Below are 12,394 nucleotides of genomic sequence, written 5' to 3'. Positions count from 1 at the left end.
GTTGAATGGAAGCAAGTCCCCACAGCAATGTTCTAACATCTAGTGGAAAGCCTTCCCAGAAGAGTGGAGGCTGTTATAGCAACAAAGATGGGGCCAATTCCATATTAATGCCCATGATTTTGGAATGAGATGTTTTACGAGCAGATGTCCACATATGTTTGGTCATGTAGTGCATCTTCATTATCATACTAAGCACATTTTGAATAAAACCTTCTGAAAAACATTTTCACTGAAGATGTTGTTTTCACTGTTCACCAGCTCACAGCCACAAGAATGGTGCTTCTTCCAATGAGCCAGAGTACCTGTGTAAGTGGATGGGCCTGCCTTATTCAGAGTGCAGCTGGGAGGATGGAGCTCTGCTGGGGAAGAAGTTCCAGCACTGTATAGACGGCTTCATCAACAGGAACTCCAGTAAAACAGTCCCCTCCAAAGACTGCAAAGTGAGTGAGGAAAGTGTCCCGACTAGATAGATTGCACATCAATACTCATCACAATTGTTTTATTTAAACATTTACTAATATCAGCTAGAACACAAATATACAATATGTAGCTATGGTAATTTCAGAACAGTGCAGTGATTTTCTAACTCTAATTTCAGGTGTTGAAACAGAGGCCCAGATTTGTTGCACTAAAGAACCAGCCATCGTACATTGGGGATGAGAACCTGCAGCTGAGAGATTATCAGTTAGATGGACTGAACTGGCTGGCTCACTCCTGGTGCAGGTATACATCAAGTCACGAGGGACACTAGAGAAACAGTAGAGATTATTACTGTTTTAATCATCTCATTTAGTGGATGTACTGATACTGTACTTAGGTGTACTGTTAATTACCTGGAATTAGGTAGTTCGTAGGTCATTTTAGCATAAATGTAACCCTAATAAGACTCCATGTTCTTTGTTTTTCAGGTGCAATAGTGTGATCCTGGCTGATGAGATGGGTCTGGGGAAAACCATCCAGACCATCTCGTTCTTGTCCTACATGTTCCACCAGCACCAGCTGTATGGGCCCTCCCTGGTGGTGGTACCCCTATCCACCCTCACCTCCTGGCAGAGAGAGTTTGACACCTGGGCCCCCGATATGAACGTGGTGGTCTACTTGGGAGACGTGATGAGCAGGAAATCGGTACGGAAATCTCCTCTTTACAAAACTCGAAAGAAGCGTTGTAGTCTTGTGGCCAACCAAAAATGAATGTCCCCCTCTTTAATTTTTTATGTAACCTTTATTTAACTAGGCAAGTCAGTTAAGAACAAATTCTTATTTATGGGTTAAGCGCCTTAAGGGGCAGAATGACAGATTTTTACCTTGTCAGCTCGGGATTTGATCTAGCAACCTTTCGGTTACTGGCTCTAACTACTAGGCTACCTGCCGCCCCTCTGCTTTGCTTTTGTGTTGAACAGATCCGTGACTATGAGTGGGTATGCCATCAGACGAAGAGAATAAAGTTCAATGCACTTATAACCACGTATGAAATTCTACTGAAAGACAAGGTAAGGCATCTTTTCTTGGAAGCATTTTCAGACAGATGCATTTCGATATACTGAATCGGCTTCGATTTGTACTGGCCAAAATAGTACACATTTTGTGATTTATTTAAAATATAAAAAAGACCAAGACAACATTTTAATTGTTTGATTGAATACAACTCTCCACTCACTCAATGTGTGTGGTCTGTCCATAGGGGGTGTTGGGGAACATAAACTGGGCTTTCTTGGGTGTGGACGAAGCTCACAGGCTAAAGAATGACGACTCCCTGTTGTACAAAACCCTGATCGAGTTCCGGTCCAACCACAGACTTCTTATCACAGGGACACCACTGCAGAACTCTCTCAAAGAGCTGTGGTCCCTTCTGCACTTCCTCATGCCTGACAAGTATGTACTTCTCCTCTCTATAAAATGCATCATGTATATTTTGGCAAATGTGGACTTTGAGAAGAACAACCTGTGCATTTGTATTCATTTACAGTGTTTTTATCTCAATGCAATTGTACTTTCCCCCTCTGAAGGTTTGAAAATTGGGAAGATTTTGAAAGTGAGCATGGTAAAGGGACTGACAATGGCTACCAGAGCCTTCACAAAGTCCTTGAGCCCTTCCTCCTGAGGCGTGTAAAGAAGGATGTGGAGAAATCCCTGCCTGCCAAGGTAGAACAGATCCTCCGTGTGGACATGTCTGCTGTGCAGAAGCAGTACTACAAGTACGTTCCCTCAAATGTAGCGCTTCTGTCTATCCATGTCTGCCTGTCTGGACAGATGATTTGATCAGTATCTAAGGTCTTACTCCTTGTCCCTGAAGTTAACTGGTGGTGTGTTTTGGTGCTTGTTTCAGGTGGATTCTGACCAGGAACTTCAGAGCCCTGCAGAAAGGCACCCGAGGCAGCTCCTCTGGCTTCCTCAACATCGTCATGGAGCTGAAGAAGTGCACTAACCATGGTTTCCTCATCAAACAGCCTGAGGAAGAGTGTGACACTCCACAGGAGCACCTGCAGGTAGGATTAGCAAGAAGAGCTCAGCTCAGCGCATTATGGCAAAATATGTATTATGTCCATATGATAATACAGTGGACTAATTATCTCTACTTTTGCTGTTTTGAACATTTAGAAAAACCCTCATTGGTTAAAATGGCAGCAGAGCATGATTACATGTAGCCACACTAATGTATCGGTTTGTTAGAGGGTGGAGAAGAGATGTTAATTTCCCTAAGTTTGACCGTTGACCTTTTGCGTATCTCAGGCGTTGGTGAGGGGCAGTGGGAAGCTGGTTCTTCTGGACAAGCTACTGACCAGACTTCGGGACAGGGGCAACAGAGTCCTCATCTTCTCCCAGATGGTGCGCATGTTGGACATCCTGGCTGAGTACCTGGCCCTGAAGCGCTACCCATTCCAGGTAGGGTATAACACAGCCCAGGGGATGGCAAGGCAGCAGGTCCAACCCTTCAGTAGTGTACCTGCTGTTCTTTTATTCTGCATGACTTGTCCTTGTTCTCTTACGTCTCCATTAAATGTTAATACATCTTTACTATGGTGACTTAGTGAGGGTGTTTTCAGTAGCTGTTGAGATATTGGAGCAGTGTTGGAGTCCACTCAGATGTTAACCGACTCATGTGTCAGTGTTGCCGCAAACATGCTCTTGCATAGTTATTTTTATCCTCAAGTTATTTTTGATGGGGACTGGCTGGTCCCCAGAGCCAGAGTGACCACTGGGTCTTAGCACAGGTAAATAACTAGACATAGTTTTACTGTTGTAATTCTCTTTGACAATATGCTGCTTGCCTGATGGATCATATAATGCCATGTATAGCTGAGCATTCCCAAGTGGGATCTTAGGGTTTGGAGTTTAGGCAAGGTTCCAAGGCCTGAAAACTCTCTCCTTCCCTCTCTTCTCAGCGCCTGGATGGCTCCATAAAGGGAGAAATACGAAAACAAGCACTTGACCACTTTAATGCTGAAGGTTCTGAGGTATGTCATCTATACTATGTTTTAGCTATTGCAGATTGCAGGTCTGAACATTCGAGGCGTTGATATTTGAAGTGTCTATGTCAGCCCTGAATCTGTGTCGGAACTCAGTTGGTATGCATTTCACTTACTCAGCGACGTATCTACCTGAAGATAACCATAGTGATACCATACATTAACATGACAGCCAGTACATTGTTTCATCTAGTGTTAAGATTTATTTTCCTCAGAAGTTATCATATTCTTTTGAGGTCAATTTAGCAAGACACATTTACTGACCTGTGATAGCGTAGCTCAACCAAGTAAAAACAAAATGGCCGTGACTGTTACCTGGTGTGTTTTACCACATCAGGTAACACTTTATTTGGATCGTCCCAAGTAGATGGTTTGTAGATGTTCAATAACTGTCAACATTTCAACAAACTATCTACTAACCCTAGCTCAAATCTTAACCCTTATCCAAACACTTGTTCTGAACCTCACCTTTACTGTAACCTTAACAAGCAGTTTCTTATCGATAGGTAGTTTGTTGATATATGACCATCTGTGGATCATCTATATGGGAATATCCAAATAAAGTGTGAACCCACACCATAAAAGCCACAAGAACGGTTATCACACTTGACATGTTCTCTACTTCAGGCATTTTGTCCCTTCACCTGTGATGTTCAGCAGGTTTGGCGTGATGCACTATGTGATTTGTTTTGAGAATAATAATCCCCCCTCTCTGTCCAGGACTTCTGTTTCCTGCTGTCCACAAGAGCTGGAGGTTTGGGTATCAACCTTGCCTCTGCAGACACTGTGGTCATCTTTGACTCTGACTGGAACCCTCAGAACGACCTGCAGGCTCAGGCCAGGGCTCACAGGATTGGCCAGAAGAAGCAGGTATCTACAACTAGACCCACTGTCCTAAGTATTGAGGGAAGGTTTAGCTAAGCACAAGATTGTTGGTCTGATTCTGGTGACTTGATCCTAATGAATAAAACCTGTGAGGTACAGTAGGAAGTTAGTAATCAGTTTGGCATACGTTTTCTTTGGCAGAGCCATTATGGAAAATGTTTGTCTTCCAACTTTGTGAGTGAGACGTTTAAATGTCTCCTTTCTTGTATTTCTGAACAGGTGAATATCTATCGCTTGGTCACAAAGGGATCTGTGGAGGAGGACATTATTGAGAGAGCCAAGAAGAAGATGGTTTTGGACCATCTTGTAATTCAGAGAATGGACACCACTGGTCGAACTGTATTGGATAACAACTCCGGAAATTCAAAGTGAGGAAACTTCACCATGCGGTCTACTAGTCTTTGAGTGATATTTTGCTTTGACTGAAAACATGAGGTCCCTCAGGTTCTTAACTTAACATCAACATCTTTTCACAGCTCCAACCCATTCAATAAAGATGAGCTGACTGCCATTCTGAAGTTTGGAGCTGAAGATCTGTTCAAAGAGGCAGAAGGAGAGGAGACTGAACCTACGGTACACAGACACACATTTCTATTGATTATGTACTCTGTTGAAAGTTAAATTGTATGAGTGAATGATTTTCAAACTTCCAGATTTGCAGAATGTCTGCGTTTCTTGTCCTTTACATTGTACCTTTCTCTTTTCGCCCTTGCAGGAGATGGATATTGATGAGATCTTGCGGTTGGCTGAAACCAGAGAAAGTGACCAGGGATCAAGTGCCACAGATGAGCTTCTCTCTCAGTTCAAGGTACCTAGAATTTGAACCAACTCTCAGCCTGCTTTTCACAATACTTCTCGGAATGCCTTTAGCTACTATTCTAACTAAAGATAGAATATTATTCCCAGTCTCAGACAGTACATGTGTGTCTCCCTCCAGGTGGCCAACTTCTCCAACATGGAGGAGAGTGCTCCAGAGATGGTGGAGCGGATGGTGCCTGACTGGGACGACATCATCCCGGAGGACCAGCGGCGGAGGCTGGAGGAGGAGCAGAAGCAGAAGGAGATGGAGGACATCTACATGCTGCCTAGAAGCAGGAGCTCCAATAAGAGGGTATACAGGAGAGAACACACATCTCACGTTAGATCTCTTGAGCATGACAGAGATGTGACTACTCCATGGTGCAGCTCAGGTGGCTGTGTGTGAAGGGGCTTCCCCAGGGAATGTGTGTGCTGCTGAACTGTTTACTTTCATCCTCTCCTGCTCTCTGTCGGGGGACTGGGGGTCTGATGGGGTGGTAATGAGGTGTTTACTGCCTCACGATGTAGGTGAATCCCTGGTGATTCCACTGTGTGTGTATGTGAATCTTCTGCATGAGAAGCTTCCTTAATGAATCATTAGGGCTTATAGCAGCATTGTCCCTTGTGATGCAACAGTGGGTATTTATATCACACAGATAACCTTCAACAGCATAGGATATTATCCAAATTCATGAAATGCATGGAAGAGTCACCTCAATTATTCATTAGTGTGATTCAATTATAATTCTTGATTAGATTTTCTCTTGATTTTATTTAATATTATAGTAGAGAAAACAAACATCCTTAAACATTTCAGCATTCAGAAGTATTCATAACTCAAAAAGGCATTGGGCAATTAATCAGTAGGAAATAGGTTTTGCTTGTTGTGTCTGAAGGTTGTATTGTGTCTATTAATTGCAGGCCCAAGCCAACGACAGTGACAGTGACGTTGGCTCCAAGCTGAAGCACCGCTCCTCGGGCTCCGAGAGCGAAACGGACGACAGCGGCGATGACAAGAAGCCAAAGAGGAGAGGCAGGCCCAGAGCCCGCAAGAACAACGTGGAGGGTTTTACTGATGCAGAGATCCGCAGGTTTGTAGGTCTCTTTGGCCATTTAGATTGATTTTTAGAATGGTTTCTCGGTGTTTCATTAAACACTTAGTTCATGTTTTACACTTTCCTTCACCAGGTTCATCAAGGCTTATAAGAAATTTGGAGCTCCGCTTGAAAGGCTGGAGGGCATTGCCCGGGACTCAGAGCTGGTGGACAAATCCCAGGCAGACCTGAAGAGACTGGGCGAGCTGATCCATAGCAGCTGTGTGACGGCTGTCCAAGAGCATGAAGAGCACCTCAGAGAGAATCCCAGTGAAGGTGAGTGTGTCTGACTGCTGCCGACGGCCGGCATGCCTGTCTGTCTGACGGCCTGCCTGCGTGTCTGTCTGACGGCCTGTCTGATTCAGATTTTTAGGAATCAGGGCTTAGAATGTGTGTGCTAATGTTTTGACTCATGCATACCCGGTTCCTTTACGGTTCCTTTAGCCAAAGGCCCTGGGAAGCGCAGAGGTATTAACATCAAGATCTCAGGAGTGCAGGTCAATGCCAAGTCCATCATTCAGCACGAGGAGGAGTTTGAGCCACTGCACAAAGCTGTGCCAGCTAATCCTACTGAGAGAAACCAGTAAGTTACCATTGCAGATATATCTGAGGCCTGTGAAACATTTTATCAGATGAAAATAAATATTACTATAACAGATGTGGGTCAAAGAGGTAACAACTGATGCAGACACCAGGGCATTGTCATGATGGGCTGCAGTAGCAGAGGGTTTGACCACCTCTCCTCTTTTCGCCACAGATTCCAACTGACCTGCAGAGTGAAGGTGCCTCACTTTGACGTGGACTGGGATCTGCAGGATGACACTCAACTGTTGCTGGGGGTCTATGAGCATGGCTATGGAAACTGGGATCTGATGAAGACCGACCCCGATCTCAAACTCGCAGACAAGGTAACCATCAGAATGTCAGAATAAAAAAAATTCTCAGAAAGCTGTGGAACTCGATGAAACTATAAAGCTGTCCGTTAGATAGGCTCCTGTTAACAAATTGTATTCTATATGCACAGATTCTCCCAGATGACCCAGAGAAGAAACCTCAAGGGAAGCAGTTGCAGGCCAGATCAGACTACCTTCTGAAGATGCTGAAGAAAGAAGCGGACTGTAAAGATGTTACTAAGGAGGAGGTTAGAAAAGACATGGCTGCTCTGTTTAACAGGACCTCTCTTAAATAATAAATGTACAGTCTGTCTGGTATTGGTTTCTGCACAGTATATACCCCATTGGCTCATCATATCTCTCCCCCCTCCCAGGCCAAAGTGAAGAAGAGGAAGCCTCGGGTGAAGAAAGAGAACAAGGCCCCTAAAGATGAACAGGGCAATGACATTTCCTCCCCCCGCATGTCAGACAACCCCTCAGAGGAAGGGGAGGTGAGGGTAAGTCATCTCAAAACACCTTTTCTACCTTTTCACAAGGGAGTTTCTTGTTGGTTACAGAATACCGGGATAGAGAAAACAAGGGAAATGTGATGCAGTCTTTGTTGGTAGTCCACCAGAACTAGTTTACTTATTTACCGTTCCGTGTTCTTTATTTAACCAGGATGACGGGACTGAAAAAACTCCCACAAAGAAGAGGCAGAAGAAAAAGGATAACAAAGAGAACAAAGAAAAACACGGAACTCCTAAAAAAGAGAAGGACGCGGACAAAGACAAAAAACGTCCGAAGCCAAAAAAAGAAAAGGTACTTTGGCAGTGGCAAACTTTATGCCTTGTGCTGCGGTAGTATACAATCTCACACCCACTAACCTTTTCTGTTTCCAAACAAATGGGGGAACATTTAGCTTTGTCTGTGTTGTTGGTGGTGGATTTAGGAGCAAGATGGGGTGTACAGATTAGGTTATAATATTGCTCCTGGATCACCGGGAGGGATAGTGTCACTACAGGTGTTTGTATGGAGATCTGTGTTAACCTGCTTGGTGGTGTGTCTGTTTGTTTAACTGTGTCTCAGGCAAAAGGATCTAAAGGGAAGAAGCCCCAGGGGCCGGTCCACATTACTGCTGGGAGTGACCCTGTTCCCATCGGAGAGGAGGACGATGAGCTGGACCAAGAGAACTTCAGCATAGTGAGTTATTGCACCCTGTAACGACTAGAGCATGGCCATGCTAGTTACCACCGGCATGGACAGGATAAGGAAACATATTAACTACATTGAAGACTAATGTAGGTGTTAATAAGCCATTTAATATGTCAAACATAATGGATGTTCTGTTACAGCTGAGGATAATTGAAACATGGATCATATTTGGCTTGGCGCTCTCTTGTACTTAGCGGAGTAAACTGTCTGTGTTTGTGTCCAGTGTAAGGAGCGCATGAGGCCGGTGAAGAAGGCCCTAAAACAGCTGGATAAGCCTGACGAGGGCCTGTCTGTTCAGGAGCAGCTCCAACACACACGCACCTGCCTGCTGAAGATAGGAGACCGCATCACTGAGTGCCTTAAAGCCTACAGCGACCCAGAGCATGTCAAAACATGGCGTCGGTAAGCCCTCAGCCAACCATAAGTTATAAACTGAGTGTACAAAACATTAGGAACATCTTTCCAATATTGAGTTGCATCCTTTTTTGTATGGATTCTACAAGGTGTTGAAAGCGTTCCACAGGGATGCTGGCCCATGTTGACTTCAATGCTTCCCACAGTTGTGTCAAGCTGGCTTGATGTCGTTTGGGTGGTGGACCATTCTTGATACACACGGGAAACAGTTGAGCGCTTTATTTAACCTTTCGCCTCCCTTTCATCTACACTGATTTGAAGTGGATTTAACAGGTGACATCAATAAGGGATCATATCTTTCACCTGGTCAGTCTGTCATGTTAGGTGTTCCTAATGTTTTGTACACTCAGTGTATGCACTGAAGGTTTGATTATGAAACCAACTCCTTGGTCATTTAGGTCAATCTATGTTTTTAATTCCGATGCCATTGAGTTTCATTAAAATAGTTATCCATATTAAGGATAAGTCTGTGACTTAACATGACTTACCAAGATGTCTTTGTTTGGCAGGAACCTCTGGATTTTTGTGTCTAAGTTCACAGAATTTGGAGCGAGGAAGCTTCACAAGCTGTACAAGATGGCTCAGAAGAAGCGGTCTCGGGAGGAGGAGGTGAGCTGGTCTCTTTTCTCCTAGTATGAAAACTCACAGGCTTCTGTAACAAGTACAACCAGACAAACATTATTTTTGCTTGGTCCTGTGCTTGACCCTTTGCTAATTTTCAGAAGGAGCATAGAAAAAAGGGGGATGACCCGTCAGGCAGGAAAAAGACTTTCCGAGCAGAGGCGTCTGGTTCCAGTCGAGACTCCACCGGCACCCAGCCGTCGTCCAAGTCTCATCCAGGCATGCCCCACCCCTCTCCAACGTCCCCCCATGGTCCCCACAGAGAAGGCTACAACCAGTCCAACAAGCGACACTTTGGAAATGATGGTAAGAGTTGTTTATTTTGTATGAAGAATGCACAATTCTATAACTTTGCAGCAATTGTGTGGATTTCTATCAATTTTTTTATATGAGCACGACACTTTACGGGCCACTATTTTATCTTATTATAAAAGATCGAGGAGATTGGCAGCGAGATCGTAAATACAACTACCCTGGAAATAGCAACCAGTCCTGGCAAAGCGAGCGGCATCATCCATATGACGCCCATCGGTATAAGGACCATCACTATGGTGACCGTCGTCCGCGTGAAGACTCCTACCGCAGCAGCTCTAGTAGTTACCGTAGTGGCGGCAGCAGCAGCTCCCCTCGGAAGAGGCCGTATGACCAGTATGACAGCGACCGAGAACACAGGGACCGTCGTGCCTATTACGACAGGTGAGAATTAGGCCTTTTCAAACACAATAATATAGAGGTTTGTATTTGTCAGTATTGAAATGTAATGCTAAAACCATATGACTTGCGATAGCTTGTAGCTCTGTAGTAGTAAGCTCTGAAAGACATCATCCCTCTCGCTCCAGACATCCAGACTCAAAGCGGAGACGCGGCGATGACTTCCGTCCTCCCCAAGACTTCAGGGGGAGTGGAGGCCATCCCCAAGACTTCAGGGTGAGGATGCCAGAGCATAGGGGGCCCCCGGGGCCAGCAGGGCCAGAACACTTCACCCGGCCCTATCCAGACAACAAACCCCCCCCCCTGCTGGACCCACGCTCCCCACAGGCGCAGAAGTCCCCCCAGGACTCACGCTCGCCAACTGCAGAGCGGACTGCAGAGCAGAAAGCAGCTGCGGCTGATTTAAACTGGAACAACAGGAAGACATGAGGACTGTCGCTGAAGGACAATGCGAGTGTATTTTGTTCAGGTGATGAACACAGTGTGAACTCCACATGCTGCTGAAGGACAGGTCTGGGCTGGCTAGACTCACTGGTTTGCTTGGCCTGACACACCCTCAGTCGCAAATACTCTGTTTACCAGCAAACACCAAACTCCAAACCCCTCCTCCGGGTGTGACTGTGGTAGTGAACTGTCTGTGCCCATATTGAAATCTATTACAGATGTTTTTTTTTAGTTTTTTTTTAGATGAAATGACAGGTGATCAGTCAGTGTTAGTGGTGAGTCTGTAAAATGCCTGTGGATCACTAGTCCCATGGACTATTATCTGGGGAAAGCTTACAATGCCTAAAAGGTTGATGTTGACTGATCTTGGAACATAAAAGTGCCTACAGTATTTGGCCTTTTTGACTGTTAGAGGTATGGGATTATTCCCAAAGGAACCATGACTTTGATTTTCTTTTTTGTGTTTAGCTTTATGCCATTATGATGTCCATAGGAAATGTTTCTGTAAAAATGTTATATTTATCATGTCACCCTCACCTTCAAATGTTTATGAATCTTAATGTTGAGATGGTCGTGCAACTATCATCATTTCATAAAGAGATGCACCTTCTTCCCCAAATCCAAATGGGAGTGCATCCGTATGTCTAAATTGAAGTGGAGAATAGTAAGTTAGTCAGCTTGCCAGTACCTAGTCCTCAGAATGACTATTTAAAAGGTTTTAATGAGCATTTCTCATTACTGTTGATAATCATTCTTCTGAAAAGACATTCATCATTGCAAGTTTCTTTAAGTTGATAAAAACCACTTACTCGCTGATAAGTTGAGGACCTAATGAAAGGACAACTTTCTAAGCAGTATTTAAGGTAATTCATTGTGCAAAGGTTCAGAAGAACACTATGACTATGTTTAAGCTATCCCTAATAACATTTTATTTGTAGATGTGCAAAGAATGAAGCTATTTCAACCATATTTCTGTGTCTTATGTATGAATGGTACTTTTGCATCTTACATTGCACTAGAAGTACTGCACTCTACCGCTTTATTCCACCCATAAAAGTATTGAACGATGTTTGAGAAGACTGGAAATAATTTTCTCTTTCTCTAAAGTTAAAAGATTGCTGTCGCTGGGAATCAAACAATGTAACTAACTTCTGGTAAATTTTCAAAGGGACATTTGAGTGTTTACGGATGTGGTTGATGACAAGCTGTTATTGGTCAATCTGGTTCAGTGCCAAACCAGAGACTGGCCCTGCTCTGGTTCTTATGATTTCTGGTGTTTTGGTGTGCTTCTCCATTTGTGCCTTATTTTTGTGTATATTTTCATACTGTATATGGGTTCATGTACATTAGTGTACTCTACTACAGCAATGATGCAGTATTAAACAGTCATGTTTTGAGACTTTTCTCAATGGATGATTTGTGGAATGCTTGTTAAGTGAAGACTGGAGGTGGGAACAAATTGTTTAGTTTGTCATGTTCTTCTGTAACTCCCCACAAGTTATTGGGAAAAGGATAAACAGCATTACACAGGTGAATCTGTGTATGTCCTCTGTGGGTAGATCTGTTACAAGGAATAGCCAACCAACACCGCCTTCCTTCTCTCCACGCTACAGTCCCTGGACCTGTCCTCTTGAAAACAAGCCGAAATAATTTATATTTGTGAATGCCACTCTTCACATGAAATGTACTGTAAAAATGTTAATAGACATATGTATTAAACTTTCCTACATTATGAAAAGCATTGTCACTTGTTTATTCATCTAGTAAAGTATAAGACCAACAATCAGTCTGATTATGATAAAGGTTAATTGCTTTGTGAATGCTATTAATGATGTCATTGGGAATCTTGACCCTTCCCCCAACATTTACAGTG

At 43.9% G+C, this 12,394-nt stretch overlaps 1 protein-coding gene across 4 annotated transcripts in view; it reads left to right on the top strand.

Moving 5' to 3' along the window:
- Positions 1-12,262, top strand: part of LOC139402395 (chromodomain-helicase-DNA-binding protein 2-like) — a 31,280-nt gene extending 19,018 nt beyond the window's left edge. For all 4 annotated transcript variants that reach the window (XM_071146391.1, XM_071146471.1, XM_071146535.1 and 1 more), the window contains 27 exons: positions 259-440; positions 599-723; positions 909-1,125; positions 1,401-1,490; positions 1,682-1,872; positions 2,007-2,195; positions 2,327-2,486; positions 2,731-2,883; positions 3,384-3,455; positions 4,188-4,337; positions 4,572-4,720; positions 4,829-4,925; positions 5,068-5,160; positions 5,290-5,463; positions 6,072-6,241; positions 6,339-6,520; positions 6,689-6,827; positions 7,002-7,152; positions 7,269-7,385; positions 7,512-7,634; positions 7,798-7,938; positions 8,206-8,319; positions 8,555-8,733; positions 9,255-9,354; positions 9,468-9,672; positions 9,801-10,062; positions 10,206-12,262. In XM_071146391.1, coding sequence (XP_071002492.1) covers positions 259-440; positions 599-723; positions 909-1,125; positions 1,401-1,490; positions 1,682-1,872; positions 2,007-2,195; positions 2,327-2,486; positions 2,731-2,883; positions 3,384-3,455; positions 4,188-4,337; positions 4,572-4,720; positions 4,829-4,925; positions 5,068-5,160; positions 5,290-5,463; positions 6,072-6,241; positions 6,339-6,520; positions 6,689-6,827; positions 7,002-7,152; positions 7,269-7,385; positions 7,512-7,634; positions 7,798-7,938; positions 8,206-8,319; positions 8,555-8,733; positions 9,255-9,354; positions 9,468-9,672; positions 9,801-10,062; positions 10,206-10,506 — 4,226 coding nt within the window. In that variant the 3' untranslated portion in view covers positions 10,507-12,262. The remainder of the gene's footprint in view (positions 1-258; positions 441-598; positions 724-908; positions 1,126-1,400; positions 1,491-1,681; positions 1,873-2,006; positions 2,196-2,326; positions 2,487-2,730; positions 2,884-3,383; positions 3,456-4,187; positions 4,338-4,571; positions 4,721-4,828; positions 4,926-5,067; positions 5,161-5,289; positions 5,464-6,071; positions 6,242-6,338; positions 6,521-6,688; positions 6,828-7,001; positions 7,153-7,268; positions 7,386-7,511; positions 7,635-7,797; positions 7,939-8,205; positions 8,320-8,554; positions 8,734-9,254; positions 9,355-9,467; positions 9,673-9,800; positions 10,063-10,205) is intronic.
- Positions 12,263-12,394: the final 132 nt, after the last annotated feature.

This window comes from Oncorhynchus clarkii, chromosome 1 (genome assembly GCF_045791955.1).
Source record: "Oncorhynchus clarkii lewisi isolate Uvic-CL-2024 chromosome 1, UVic_Ocla_1.0, whole genome shotgun sequence".
NCBI classification, from domain to species: Eukaryota; Metazoa; Chordata; class Actinopteri; order Salmoniformes; family Salmonidae; genus Oncorhynchus; species Oncorhynchus clarkii.
The sequence above is the reverse complement of the archived record's forward strand: the minus strand, read 5'-3'. Positions and strand labels throughout refer to the sequence as shown.